At 47.3% G+C, this 15312-nt stretch overlaps 1 protein-coding gene across 1 annotated transcript in view; it reads left to right on the forward strand.

Annotated features, from left to right (window-relative positions):
* Positions 1 to 9340: 9340 nt before the first annotated feature.
* Clmp (CXADR like cell adhesion molecule) overlaps positions 9341 to 15312 on the forward strand; it is a 60944-nt gene continuing 54972 nt past the window's right edge. The window contains exon 1 of the mRNA XM_090319288.1: positions 9341 to 9708. Coding sequence (XP_090175414.1) covers positions 9681 to 9708 — 28 coding nt within the window. The 5' untranslated portion in view covers positions 9341 to 9680. The remainder of the gene's footprint in view (positions 9709 to 15312) is intronic.

The following is a 15312-nucleotide window of genomic DNA, read 5'->3' on the forward strand; positions in this document are numbered from 1 at the left end:
TGTGTATTTTCATTTGAGGTGTTAAATATTGCCAGAGAAAGGCATTCCAGGGGCTTTTAGGTCAAGTGCTAGGACTTCTTTTAACCCTTTAGAAGTCTAGCTAAGTGGTGATGGCAACTGAGGTCCTAAAACTGACCTAGAATTTTCTAGAACCTTAGCAGAGTAGTTACTGATGTTGTTTAAAGGAGAAGGAGGAGGGAGAGGGGAAGGAGGAAGGAGTGGAGAGGGAAGAGGGGAAAAGAGACTAGAAGAATGAGGAGGGAGGGGGGAAGGGGAGGAGGAGGAAGAGAAGGGGGGGGAGGAGAAAGAGAAGCAGTTTGCTTCATGTTTGGACCAGCCTAGACTTTTTCTAATCCTTTCATTCAGATGACAGGCATGCATCCACCTACCCAACCATATGTTAAGATGAAGTTTCTCAACGTTTTCTTATCCTTGCTCAGCCTGGCTTTGAACTGCCATGCCCCAAACTCCACCCTTCAAGTAGCTAAGCCCCGAGTAATTTTTAGGAAATTAAAAAAAAAAAAAAAAGAGTATTCCAGTATGGGCCTACCATGAGGGCACATGCCTATAATGTCAGCTACTCAAGAAATAGCAGTAAGATGATCTTGGGCTGCAGACTGCCAGAGAAAAAGTATCGGCCTCGATGTAGCAAACAAAAGAAAATAATTAGAAGCTGGGAGCATGGCCTAGTGTTAGAGGGCTTGCCTAGCATGTGCAAAGCCTTGGGTTCAATTCCTCTGTACTGCACACACAGAAAAAGCCAGACCAAGGACAATGCCCAGGCCCTGACTTCAAGCCCAAAGGACTGGCCAAAAAAAAGAAAAAGAAAAGAAGAAAAGAATTAAATTGAGTGCTGAGATTCTCTCCTACTATAGAAGGAAGGAAGGAAGGAAGGAAGGAAGGAAGGAAGGAAGGAAGGAAGGAAGGAAGGAAGGAAGGAAGGGAGGGAGGGAGGGAGGGAGGGAGGGAGGGAGGGAGGGATGAGAGGGCTGAGAAGGAGGGAGGGAGGGAAAGAAAAGGAAGGAGAGAGGAGAAGGAGGAAGGGAAAGAGGAGAGGGAGGGAAGAAGGAAGGGGAAAGCAAGAAAAAAGGGTGAGAAAGGAAGGAAGGAAGGAAGGAAGAGAAAAGAGAAAGAAGAGAGGAGAGAGAAAGGAAGAAAGGGAGGGAGAAAGGAAGGAGGAAAGAAAGAAGGAATGGAGGAAGACAGGCCAAAAGAACCACTTATTTGTGTGGCTTGGGGCAAGTTGCTTAACCTCTGCCAGACTCTATCACCTGTTTGTTAAATGCGAACTATAAATGATTCTTGACCCATATGCTTTTCAGAGTTGTAATCATTCCTAAGCAAGTGTTGGGTAGTTTTGTTCAAGTGTTCCCAGAGTAGGTTTTCTGAACTTAAAGAGAGCAGCCTGGGGAGAGTGACCTTGAACTGCATTGTAAGAAGAGAAAGAGATGTGGCTGTCAGGAGGCAGGAGGTCGTCCAGGGCTTAAGTGTCAGTTTGGACAAAGGCTCAGAAAAAAAGAAAGAGTGAGTCTATCCCAGGAGCCCATAAAACTTTTGGTCTTGGAGCTCTCAGGAGATGAAAGTTGACAAGCCAAGTGTGCAGAGACTGCAGAATGGTAAGAAGTCATCTGCCCCATAAAACATCAAAATTTCCCTGAGTATCGCATATGGCAAAAGAAATTAGGCCACTATGTTTGGAGCACTACTTTAAATTTTTGTGTTTATTTTCATAAGCTCATGAAAATGTTACATTCCATTTGCATCACATATAAAACAATAACTTCTCCATCAAAAGAAAAAAAAAAGATGACCTGGGAGCCAGTGGCTCGGGCCTGTAAGTCAGGAGGCTAAGATTTGAGGACCAAAGTTTAAACTCCAACAGGAAAGTCTGTGAGACTCGTATCTCCACAGAAGCCAGCAGCAGAGCTACAGTGCTGTAGTGGTAGAGCACTGGCCTTGAACTGAAAAAAAATCTAAGGGTCAGAATCAAGTCCTCAAGTTCAATTCACAGTAATGGCACACACACACACAGCAACAATGTTGGGAAAAACTGATTTCCATCAAAACATCCCATGTCTACAATGTCTAGCCGAATTCTTTGAACAAAGAAGCTGCCCCCAAACTGCAACTGGGCTGAGAGTAGAGTTTGATGGCAGCCAGAGTGCCTGAGATGCACAGGGCCCTGGTCAGTCAAAATTGCAACATGCATCACACACACACACACACACACACACACACACACACACACGCCCTGTAAGTGTTGGCAGACTGTACAAGGGAAGAAGAGAAGCAATCACCAAACCTCCAGTTGCACAGATGATTGGAAGACTGGTCCATGGGTGGTACACTGAGTACAGCAGTGAGGTGTGTGTGAGGCAGACACTGATGGAAGAACAGGAGTGAGACAACTGGCACTTAACAATATGCTGCTAGACTGAGGAAAGCTAATTTTCACAAGAGTGCCTGGAAACTGACGCTCTTGGCACACTTTCAGATGGAGAAAGATCCTGGGGATGAGGCAGACAGTGACGGCCTGCACCCTAGTTCCAACAACCAGGGCACAAGCCTGGAGCTTCTCCGTGATTTCCTACTACTTGGGAATCAGACAGGGATGGCATGGTGCCTGCCCTTTGGTTGAAAGAGAAGGAAGAAACAAAAAAGCAGGAAGGTATATAGTGAGAAACAGAGACTGAGAGGGAAATGAGGGGAGGGAAGGAGAGAGAGAAGGAGAAAGAGGGATAAGAGAAGGGAAGGAGGGCCTGAGAGTTAGCCTAGTGGTAGAGTGCTTACCTAGCATGCATAAAGCCCTGGGTATGATTCTTCTGTACCACATACACAGAAAAGGCCAGAAGTGGTGATGTGGCTCAAGTAGCAGGGTGCTAGCCTTGAGCAAAAAGTGTCCAAGCACAGTGCCCAAGACCCTGAGTTCAAGACCCAGACTTACAAAAAAGAAAAAGAGAGAGAAGGGAAAGAATGAAGCATAAAGGGATAAATAGGGAGAGGAGAGGGAGACAAAGAAGGGAGGGAGAAGGGAAAGGGAAAGAAAAGTAAGAAATAAGGGAGGGAGAGAGAAGAGAAAAGGGAAGGAAAAACCCACTCCTAAGACATGAGAGGGGGGTGGGAAGCAGCTCAGAGGCAAAGTACTTGCCTAGCAAGTGCAACACCCTGGGTTCAACCCCCAGTTCAAAAAAGAAGAGACGGGGGGGGGGGGGAGTTTGGCCTAGTGGTAGAGTGCTTGTCTAGCACGAAGACCCAGGTTGGATTCCTTGGTACCACATACATAGAAAAAAAGCTGGAAGTGGTGCTGAGGCTCAAGTGGTAGAGCTCTAGCCTTGAGAAAATCCAAGGACAGTGCTCAGGCCCTGAGCTCAAGCCCAGGACTGGCAAAAAAAAAAAAAAAAGAGAGAGACAAAAAAATTTACAGTTACCACCCTCCCCCCCAAAAAAAAAACCTTTGCTGGACACTGGTGGCTCATGTCTGTAATCCTAGCTTCTCAGGAGGCTGAGATCTGAGGATCACAGTTCAAAGCCAGCCCAGTCCAGAGCAGGAAAGTCCATGAAACTTTTCTCTCCAATTAACCATCAGAAAACTATAAGCAGTGTGTGGCTCAAAGTGGTAGAGTAGTAGCAGTATGCACAAAGGCAGTCAGGGACAGCTTCCAGGCCCTCAGTTCAAGAGCCTCAATAGGAAGGAAGGAAGGAAGGAAGGAAGGAAGGAAGGAAGGAAGGAAGGAAGGAAGGAAGCCAGCCAGGGGCATTTTGAGAACATCACAACCCTTTGAGACTCCTGACCACATCATTTTAAACATATTAAAATACACCCTTTACTGAAAAAATATTGCAATGTTTGTGTCATTTTGGGTTTGAAATTTCATCCCAGAACAATTTCTTGGAAATCACTACCCATAATCAGAAATTCTTGCAACATGAAAAACCTCAACTATAAATTATTTTCAAATATGTAAAAATTTTATAATCATCAAGGTACCAGTTAATTTAAAAGATAAGATATAATATATATCTATCGATCCTCAGAAAGAGAAATGAGGAAAGGGAGGAAAGAACTAAGGAGAGAGATAGAGATATAGAGAAAGAGACAGAAATAAAGAAAGACATAAAAATAAAGACTGATGAGATGAGACTAGGAAGGGAAGAATATTTACAGATATTTACGTATTTCCATTTTACCAATTTAAGTAGTGAAACCAGCTAACACCATGGAGGACTTCTACATTTTTAGGTCTCTCCCCGAGCTGGGGATACATAGCCCCAGTTCCAGGGTTTGAATAGGTCAGCAGAGCCCAGCTGATGATGGATGGGGATGCTTATGGTTGCCATGGAAATGCCATTAGCCACCCTCTCCCCAAGCTATCTTTACACATCTGCACAAGGGGTGTGGGTGTTCACATCCATGTCTGTGTCTCCCCATAGCTTCCCCTCTGCAACCGCCCCTCCCTCCGTGGTGACGTGGATGAAGCCTGAGTAGGCAGTGGGTGATGGTGAGAAGTCAAGTCCCACGCAGAGCTGGAAGCTGAGTAACCAGGTATGAGCTGGGCCCGTCACTGTTAGGGATGACCCTGGGTGCATTCTGAGGCCCTGCTGCAGTCTGAAACAACACTAAACAGTCCCCTTTTGCTTTGGGGGTTGCTATGACAGCCAGGAATTTCAAACCAAACTGGACCTGGAGAAGAATTTTGTCCTTGGCCCCGAAAGTTTGTGGTTCCAAACTGTGTGCTGCGGTTTCTGCTGTCATCTTTGACACAGTCCAGAAGGAATGGCCTCCAAATTGGGAATCTGCAAGCATTCCCATGGAAAGGTTATTTTCAAGTTGGCTGACACCACACTGGAATGAAGGTGTGACAGGAGGAACATCTTGGCAAGAGAAGTTGGAAAATACTGCAAGAAGTCCCAGAGAGAACCTCATCAATATCTCTAACTCTTCCAGATATGTTTGGTGCGCTGGAATTTGCTAAGCCTAGTCACATCAATTATCCACTTCAATACTCTTCACATCTGCTTGGTAAAACAGGCAAAGTAGATATTCTAATACTCATCTTATGGCAAGGAAAGATGAGGCCAATAAGAGCAAGAGCAATCCTCTAATAAGCCAAAGATCTTTCTTTCTCGTTTCTTCTCTTTCTTCTCTTTCTTTCTTTTCTTTTCTTTTCTTTTTTCAATCCTGGGGCTTGAACTCAGGGCCTGAGTACTGTCCTTGGGCTTTTTCCTCAAGGCTAGCGTTCTGCCACTTGAGCCATAGCACCACTTCCAGCTTTTCTATGTATGTGGTATTGAGCAATCCAACTCCGGTCCTCTTGCATGCGAAGCAAGAATTCTACCACTAGGCCAAACTTCCCGCCCCTTTTTCTTCTTTCCTCAGTCATGGGGCTTGAACTCAGAGCCTGGGCACTGTCCCTGAGCTTTTCAATTCAAGGCTAGCACTCTACCACTTTCAGCCAGGATAGGAAATGATATGAGAATAGGAGAGCAGAGAAATAGTCTTTTAATGGAAAAAAAATCAAACTTGGTTATTTACTTTGAAACAGGGCCTCTATATGTAGGCTAGGCAGACCTCAAACTCTATATCCTCCCATTCAGAAAATGTTCTTTTACTTCTTCTAAAGGAAAATATCTGTCTTTAAAATATAATTGTGAAGTATTAAAGAGTCAGGACAATGTTGAAATCATTCAGGGATACACTTTTGTATTTATGCAGAGCATATATTGTTATAACCAGAGATACACTGTCACATTTAGGGTACATTATTGCATTGAAGATACATTGTCACATCCAGCATACACTATTGTATTCATTCAGAATGAACATACATTGTTGCACTAATTCAAGTTAATACTAATTTGATGAGAACCAAGGTGTACCTTGCTTTCTTTATACAGTTTCAAAATTTTTTTTTGAACAAAGAAATCTAACAAAGAAATAGAGGAGGCAGAGAAAAATTAAGAACTGTACCCAAGTTAAGCACAGCTGGGGAATAGTTGAAATTCAAAACTAGCCTGTCTTCCTCCAAGGCTGAACTGCCTGTCTGTGGCGTTTCCCTATAGAAACTGAGGATAGGCTGTTACAGGAGATGGGAAAGCAAGACCTAACTGACCTCCTAGAAGAAGGTAGAAAGTTCAGCAAAGATTCCTGAGGCTTTTCAGCTCTGGCAACCTTCACTGTTGTTCATCTTGGCTTTGGGGTCTCCCTCAAAACTCCAGCAGGTACAGTGTGGTGCCAGTAACTCACGTCTGTAATCCTAACTACTTTGGAGGCTAAAATAAGAAGATCTCAGTACAACTCCAGCCCAGACAGGAAAGTCTATGATCTATGAGTCTATAATCTCGAATTAAACACACACACGCACACGCACGCACACACACACACACGCACACACACGCACACACACGCAGGCACACACGCACACACACGCAGGCACACACGTCAGGCCCTGGTCGTTCCTAGCTACTCAGGAGGCAGAAAACTGAGGATCATGGTTAAAAGCCAGCAGGAAAGTCTGTGAGATTCTTATCTTTAATTGACCACTGAAAACTGGAAGTGGATCTGTGGCTCAAAGTGGTAGAGCACTAGCCTTGCACACAAAAAGCTCAAGGGAAGCACCCCAGGCCCTGAGGTTCAGATCCGGTCCTCCTTCTTTTCCCCCACTCTCTCTCCCTCCCCCCCCCATACAAAAGCAGAGCTATGGCTCAAGTAGTAGAGTACCAGCCTTGGGGGTGGGGGAAGCTCAGGGACAGCACACAGGCCCCGAGTTCAAGCCCTCAAACTGGCACAAAACAAAGCTAAACAAAACAAAGAAAATTCTACCAGGGGGAGAGACAGCTTGAATCTTAGGTGCTGGCAGGCAGATGGGGTAAGAGATTTTCTTCACCTATCAGCATCTTACAGAAAGCACCTGTAATTTACAAAGTCCTTGCCTCCTCTGCTGACCATGTCAGGGGCTGGGGACTGTCCCCACTTCATGCGTGGTAGAACAGGACCCAGCCAGTCCTCTTCTGACCTCTGGGAAGTGAGAAGCCAGCCACTTTCTTTACCATGAGAATGTCTTATTCCTAGTCTCCTTTAGCACATGGCCTCAGATACCTCCTCCATAAAAGTTTTCCAGGAAAGACCCTGAAAACCAGCTGGGGCCTCTTACTGTCCGTCCATATAAAGGAACAACACATTGCACAACCAAGTAACACAGCATCTCCTTGCAGGAAAGAATATATAACGACAATCTTGTTTTACAGAAAAAGTAAATGAGACTGAACTTGGCTCTTCCTAATACACAGAAAAGAATGCTACAAACTCCACTTTCATTTTTTGTGGTACCAGATATTTACCAAGTTTCTGATGTGTTAGACACTGCAGCAGGCACCTTCATTGCAAATTCACTTATTCCTAACAGTGTTAGGCACAGAGGAAAGGAAGGCTTGGCAAAAACGGAGGGACTTGCAGAAGCCCAAAAGTGCCGCCTCCCCCTCTTCCTCCTGTTTGCTCCTGACCGTGTGTCGTGTGCTGTCTTCTTGGGAGGATGGAGCACAGGTCGACCAGAACCCCAGAGGATGAAAAGATGTGCTCCACATGTCCAGGTGTGCTGGGAGATGGGTGAGTAACAGACTCCCTCCTACCACCCACCCCACTCTGGTGGGGAGGCTCTGCTCCCGGCTCTTGGCCTTGGCATCTCCTGCTATCACCTCCACAGCACTTGGCAACCTCTTGGCTGTGTGTGTGTGTGTGTGTGTGAGAGAGAGAGAGAGACAGAGAGACAGAGAGTGACAGAGACAGAGACAGAGAGACAGAGAGTACTGAGTCTGAGGCTGGACTTGGCTTCACAGTCGTGTTTGGCTGTTTTTTTTCTTCTCAAGGCTAGTGTTCGAACATTTCAGCCACATATCCTCTTCCAGTCTTTCTTTCTTTCTTTCTTTCTTTCTTTCTGTCTGTCTGTCTTTCTTTCTTTCCTTCTTTCTTTTTTTTTTTTTTTTAGCTTGTCTGCCTGGACTGGCTTCAGTCTGTGACTCTTAGATCTCAGCATCCTGAGTAATGAGGCTGGCAGATACCAGCCAGCGGCACCTCCTTTCTTGGCTTCTGTTTCTCTTGCCTATGAAATGGGCCTGCTTTTTGTTTCAACTAGGCAGGGCAAGGCCACTTACAGAAGACCCAGGGCACTGGTGACAGGGCTGGAAAGAGAAAGCAGCCATGCAATTCCCCAGCTGGCTAGCCCTGGAGGGCTCCATCCCTTTGGTTGCAGCCCTGTTTCTCTGGCTCTCGTCCAAGCTCCCAATCCAGGCTCAAGGTGAGCATCCTTAGCTTGCCTTCCAGGGACGTCATCAGCCTGGGACCACAGGGAGCAGCAGGGCTTCTTTCTGGGAGGCTCGGGGCAAAGCATAGGTGGGCTGAGTTTCGGCAGTTTAGACTTGACTGGGGTGCTTTCTTTCTTTAGCAGCAGTCCTAAGCACAGGCCCACCAAAGAGCTTGCACCGCAGGGACCTGGATGCCTCCACCCCAGCTCCTCTACCCCAGTCTCTTGCTGAGGCCCTTAGGAGGAGGGGATTCTATTCCCGCTGCCCCCTTTTCTTTCTCCAGGGATGTGCACATTTTATCCAGGAACAAGCACGATGTTGACTGTTCCATGATTTTAAGGTCCCCTATTCCCCTGAGCTGGGGTCGCACTGCCCTGGCTTGATGGCTAGCTGAGTTCTGGGTAGGCTATTTTAAATATTGAGAGCAAAGAAGGATAAACTGCCAAAGGCCAAAGGAAAGCCAAGCCATGAGACAGTAAGATGCCAACACAGGCAAGGAAATGGTAATGATAAAAATAATAATAACAATAAAAGCAGCAATCAGGACAGGAGGCGACCATCTTAAAGACCCCATCTAGCCAGCCCAGCGGTCGGTATGGTTGGGGGGTGTGGCAGCTTAGCCTTGACCAAACCGCAAGGGGGGAAAAGGGTGAGGAAAGGACACAAGAGAGAAGACGAGGAGCAGCAAGAAGAAGGAAAAGAGAGGGGAGCAGGTAGGAGACAGCCAGCCAGCGGGAGAAGAGACCGAATGGAGAAGGCCTTGTCGTGGGCTCTTGCCCAAGTGTTAGGGATTCTCTCCTGCACACAATCAATCCTGCAGGGCGCGCCTCCCGCCGTGGCGCCGCGCCCGACGCACCCCGAAACCCCTCGCTGCCCCTCCCGGCCCCGAGGTAGGGCTCTGCCCCGCCAGCTCTCCTCTCCAGCCCCCGCGGCTCACCCCAAACGCTGGGAGGGAGAAGGAGGGCGGTCGCGGGCGGAGGGAGGGAAGAAGGAGGGGCTGCGGTAGGAAGCGACCATGTGGCTCCGGCTCATTTTTTTTCTCTCTTTCTCCACTCGTATTTCTTTCCAAACAGGGAAAAGTGTTCCATGAAGCGGTAGCGCCTTCGGCCTCGCCTGTTCCTCGTGGACCCTGGACCCAGCCCCGGGTCAGGCACCAGCAGCCCTCCGTGGCCCGGAGCGCGGGGCGCGGGGACCCCTGCCCCGGGCGCGGGGGCGCGGGGGCGCGAGGCGCGGGGCTGATTCTCGCGCCCGCACATGGCTGCAGCCCCCAGCGCGCACCCCAAGGCGCCGCGCCCAGCTCGCCCAAGGTCCGTCGGCTGCGCCGGACCGGCCCGCAGCCAGGCAGCGCTGAGCGGGGAAGTGCCCCGCGGCCGGGGACCAGCATGTCCCCGCTCCTCCTCCTCTGCCTAGGTGAGTGCTCGGGGAAGGTGGGAGCGGGATGGTCCCTGGCCAGCACCCGTCCAGCGTCCCGAGGAGACGGGTCGCGGACCTGACTGCCCCCGCCGCCCCAGAGGGTGCCGACCTCTCCGTCCCTGCCACCCAGACTCGGAGAAGCGCATCTGGCGGCGGAGGACCGCCCAGTCGGCCATCGAAAATGTCTTACACATCTGGGCCCTGGAAGCGATCGGGGTGGGGGCGGAGACCGGTCTGCTGTGGAGGTGTGCTCTGGGGCAGCGGTGGCTTTCAGGAGTGTGTGGGGTTCGCTGGAGGGTGGGAGGAGGAAGGGTTCATCCAGGAATTCTTGTCCAGGCTCCTGAGTGTGGGGGAGCTTTTTGTCTCCGATAGGAGCCTCTGAACGGTCAGATTAGAAACAGATGTGTGGAAGGGGGGTGGAGGGGGGAGACAGGGCAGGAGAGGGAAAGAAAGAGGATAAAGGGGTAGAGCAAAAGGCGCCTGGGGAAGGCGTAGTGCAGAAAGGGACACTGGGAAGGGAGGAAAGGGAAAGAGAGGGAAGGGGAAAGAATGGAGAACGGCAGGGAGTAAGGAGAGCCAAAGGAGGGAGGCTGAGAAAGATAGGGCGATGCCAGCAGAGCAAATGGAGCCGTGGAGACCAAGAAACAGCAGCCACCACTTTCCACTGAAGTCCCTCTGGGACAAGAAGAGCCCCGCTGGGAGTCTCCTCCGTCCCAAGCCTGTGTGCAGGCCACGGAGCCCCAGAGCACAGGCTAACATACCTGGGCTGGACACAGCCATGTCTATAAGACAGATAGAGCAGGAATGCGTGAGATCAGAGGGAAGAGGAGGGAGACTGAGGGCCCCTGAGGGGGCCAGGGCAAGAAGACGGTGGGGGGGGGGGGTGTGAGCCGAAGAAAAGTTGCACCAGAACCCAAGAAGTAAGGTTTGTGCTACCTGGGGAGAGAACCCAAAGTTATCTAGAGTTCAGAACTTCAAAGGGCCGGCCAGCTGCGGGGACAATGAGCAGCACTGCCCCAGACACAGGGCCCCAGGAGACTCGGTGCAGGACCTGAGTGGATCAGCCAGCTAGAACCCGGCATGACTTGAGGGCTTCCTTCTGAGCTCTAAAGCAAGAAAGCTAGAAGGTTCTCAAGGCTCCTCTGTTCTTACACCCCTCATCTGCCACATCTGGAGCGGGTAGGGATGCCTCCAATCTGTGAACAAAAGGAAATGGCCCTACAGAGTGGCCTTTGGTCTGGCTACAGCGCTGTCTTTTGGAAGCTTTACAAACCCACTAACATGCTTGCGTCGGGATCCCTCTGGGGGGAATCACCCAAGCTAGAATGGAAGAGGTAGGCTCACCCACGTTGCTCAAGGGAGGGGTAGGGGAGAGGGCATTTTCTGAGCTCTTCAGGATAAGTATTAGCCAAGTATTGCAATACTTCTATGCATGTATGGCCTAGCTGGATGACGCATTTGCTTTCTTCATTGGCCACCACTAAGCTTCCGATGACCAGATGTGCAGGAGAATCAAATTACACATTGGCCTTATTCAAAAATGCCAGCCGCCATAAAATCCTTGACATACTGAGCGCTTTCTGTGGGGTACTTCACCAGGGCCTTTATTTCACACCAACCCTCCTGGCTACCTGTTAGGATGAGCCTCATTTTGCAGATGAGAAACTCTAGGTTACAGAGGTCAGATAATTTGCTCTCAAGGCCATGAACTTATAATCAGCAGGGGTGGGATTTGCATGTAGGTTGGGTAGTACTCTCGGTAGAAAGTGAAGAGTGGCTTTGGCCCCCATAGCCCGTTGAACTCAGCTATGGGCCTAGATGTGAGCATTGGTGGGCATCTAATGGAACCATGCATTGAAAGGTAACTAACTGGTCTCTTACTTTTCTTGTTGAGTGCCTACTATGTGCAGTCATTCTTTTGATGAGAAAATAATTTGTCGGGTGGAATCTTATAGAATATCGTAAAAGCTACTCCCTGAATCCTCTCCTGGGTTTCTTTATAAAAATCAGTTGCCTTGGGATTCTATATAACTGGATTCTCATCTCTCACACCTGCTCCTAAGCTTTTGCCACATCTAGGCCTCTACTAAGCATTCTCAGACACATGACATCTCAGCTCCACACTGATTAAACTGACCAAATAATAGACAAGCATCAGAGGGAATTAAGACTAAGGGAACTGCTCTCTAGATGACACTCTGCATAGGCCAGGAGCCAGCAAGACAAGAACACTGCAGGCTATGCTAAGTCCCGATTTACAAAGTGCTTTTGAGCTATAGGCTACTTTGGGCCTCCTTAGCAAAGCTACAAAGAAAATGTACAAATTGCATTGATCCTAAAAATCGTACACTGTCCTTTAAAAGGGGGACCGTTCTTAAACCGCTTCTAGTTCTGACTGCACAGGACAGGAGCGGGGTGGCAGGCCAAGAGGACTCCTAGTATGAACAAGATGGCCATCTGCCTCCTTGCCTTCTGGACCTGCCAGCAGGCAGTGTGGAAGGCCTGCCTGGCAGGAGAGAGGACAAAGGGGAGACAGCTCCTGCCCTTGACCACTTCCCCACTCCTGCCGTGGCTGGTTAAATCCTTACTAGTCCACCCCAGCAGCTCTGAACAGTGAGACTCTTTTTTTTTTTTTTGCCAGCCCTGGGGCTTGAACTCAGGGCCTGAGCACTGTCCTTGGACTTTTTCAAGGCTAGAGCTCTACCACTTGAGCCACAGCACCATGTCTGGCTTTTTCAATGTATGTGGTACGGAGGAATTGAATTCGGGTCTTCATGCATGCTAGGCAAGCGCTCTACCACTAGGCCACACTCCTGGCCCACTCCTGGACTTCGTAATAGCTGCTATGTTCATGACCTCTAGTCTCTATCCCACATCCTGCTACCTGATAGGGCAACCAGAAAAATGCAAAGAGCCTGGACTTGGGATTTTGCACACAAAACCTCTGGGTTCTGGTTTTGCATGTCTATAAAATGGAGGTCAGGAGGGAGCATCTTGAATTCAAGGTTTCTATCATTTTATGGTCTTTCTCACCTCTTCCAAAGATGTTTGGTAACCACTATGGGTACACTCTTCATTCTGAAATGGAGAAGGAGCTTGGTTTCCTAGAATATGATCTTGCGAAGGTTTGCGTGCAGGCATTTGTTGTTCTGTGGGACAATGACAGATCGCATTAGCATCTCATCTGCCCACATTGATGGTATGGTCATAATAATGATATATATATATAGTATGGGCAGGCTCCTGTCTTGTTTCATCCTAGTCCTGTTTTGTGCTAAGCTGGACACTGTGCATATCAGTGCAATTTCATGAATGCAACTAATGATAATGAACTGGACACACTTTTTAGAGGTAAAGATGGTGGGAACTGGGGAACAGCTAAGAGCCTACCTAAATCACTGTTTCTTAAAATTTTGAGTTCCAGTTCCCTTCCCCCTGCACTCCCAATCTGATGAAAATTACAAAACGACTTCTTGGAAGAGACACACACATCTCAGATTCTGTCAGTAATTTCCAAGAGTTCACTGACCTGGTACAATTCCTTGGAACTCAAGTCCATCCTTGATTAAATCTACCTCTTCTTTTTAAAATACTTTTTTCTTTTGCTTCCATTTTTTAAAAATTTTAAAATTATCAGGATGCTGTATAGAAGGGTTACAGTTACATTTGTAAGATAGTGACCACATAACTTCTTGAACATTGTTACCTCTTCCCATCTTTTCTTCCCACTTTCCCTCCCTGGACCCCCTTAAAATTCTTAATTTAACCTTTCACTCCAATTAGTATATATTAATTATATTGTGAAGTTTCCATACGTGTATATAATGCACTATGATCATAATTGTCCCCTCTATTACTCTTATTCTCCCTACCTCTCCTCCTCTACAATTTTTTTTTGCAATTTTAATCTACTCATTCTTTTAAGAGGAAAAGAAAAGAAAACCGAGAGTCTTGGCTAAGACTATACCATAGAGCTTAATAGACTGGGGTCCTCGAAATAGAAAAATACTTCTCCTTCCCTCCTTTCCAGCTCATGTAGTTAAGCTTCACAATCACAGTTGCCTTCCAATGCTTCAGTTAAATGAGCTAAATGCTGAATAATTGGCATGGTTTTCACGTTGGGAAATTGCTCGAAAAATAGGGCAAATGTCGTAACATTTCAATTTAGCCATCATATCTGGAAATCCCGGAGACATTCTAAAGTGTCATGTTTGACGGCTGACGTATCCAGGGGAAAAGGAATCTACGCTCCAAAAAAGTGGTTGTGTGTATACAAGGAACGAACTAGAAATGGATAGTTCTCATTCCTTCATGGATTTTGCCGTGTTATTCTGGACAAATAATATCACTCTGATCCATTGTGAAATGAGATACAATAATGAGATTATTAATGTTTTCTTATACCACTAACATTCTCTGAGATAGATAGATTTATTTATTTATTTATGGTGGTTGAGGGGCTTGAATTCTGGGCCAGGGTGCTGTCCCTGAGCTCTTTTGCCCAGGGCTAGTGCTCTACCACTTTAAGCCACAGGACCGCTTCCAGTTTCTAAGTGGCTAATTGGATAGTCTCACAGGGACTTTCCTGCCCTGGCTGGCTTCACAACCTTCAGATCTCAGCCTCCCAAGTAACTAGTATTACAAGCGAGAGCCACCAATCCCTAGCTTCTCTGAAATTTTTGATTCTGAGAATTTGCTAGCTGGTGAATATAGTTGTGAACAGAAGTACTAATGATAAATATAGAAAGCCTGTTTTCTGGCACTGTCCACTTGTGGCATACGATTATAAAAAAAAGCCAACCAACTAATATGAGAAAAGCCTTGAGATTCCATCCTGGAATTGCCCTATAGTTCTGCAGAACAAGGAACATCATTAGAATGCAGCAAATGGTGAGATCTCCCTGTCCAGGAAGTTGAGTAACTGAAATTCCTGTCTCAAAGATGTCATCCTAACAGAGTTACCTATGAAACAACTCCAGCCGCCAAGTGCACTGGGGTTTGGTTGTAATCCCAGGACTGGGATGACTGAGGCAGGGATATTGCAAGTTCCAGGTTGGCTGGGCTGCACCGCAAAACTTGGACTCAAAAAACCAAACAAACAAGCAAACAAAGGCCAAACAAAACCCTCCAGGAAACATGGACACCAAGAGAGACTATGGAGAAGGGCCTGTTGTATGAAATGACAGTAAGCATCAAACATTTTTCTTCTATGTTAAAAAAGCCATAATTCACACCCAGAAACGGACTTCTTGCTGGATATGAATTTGCAGTTATGCTTTAAAGCATGAATTGTGTATTATTAGCTCATTTTTTACCCCAAGAGAGAATTATATTCATAGGAATGGTATCCCTGGTAGAGTTAATTTCAAACATCTGTACAAACTTCAGCAGTTTACAAAATATATTAGCATGCCTTATATAATCCTCATCATGCTTTGAGAGTAGATGTCATTATTACTGCATTTTACAAATAAATAAGCTATGGCTCAAAGAAATAAGATGAGCTTAAGAGTATGCCCCCTTCGAGTGGGGGTCTAGCCCCGAGAATAGAGCAAGTACAAGGCCCTGAGTTCAAATCACAGTAAAATAATAATAGCAATG

Source organism: Megascapheus bottae, chromosome 27, assembly GCF_031878675.1.
Source record: "Megascapheus bottae isolate mThoBot1 chromosome 27, mThoBot2.hap1, whole genome shotgun sequence".
Taxonomy (NCBI): Eukaryota; Metazoa; Chordata; class Mammalia; order Rodentia; family Geomyidae; genus Megascapheus; species Megascapheus bottae.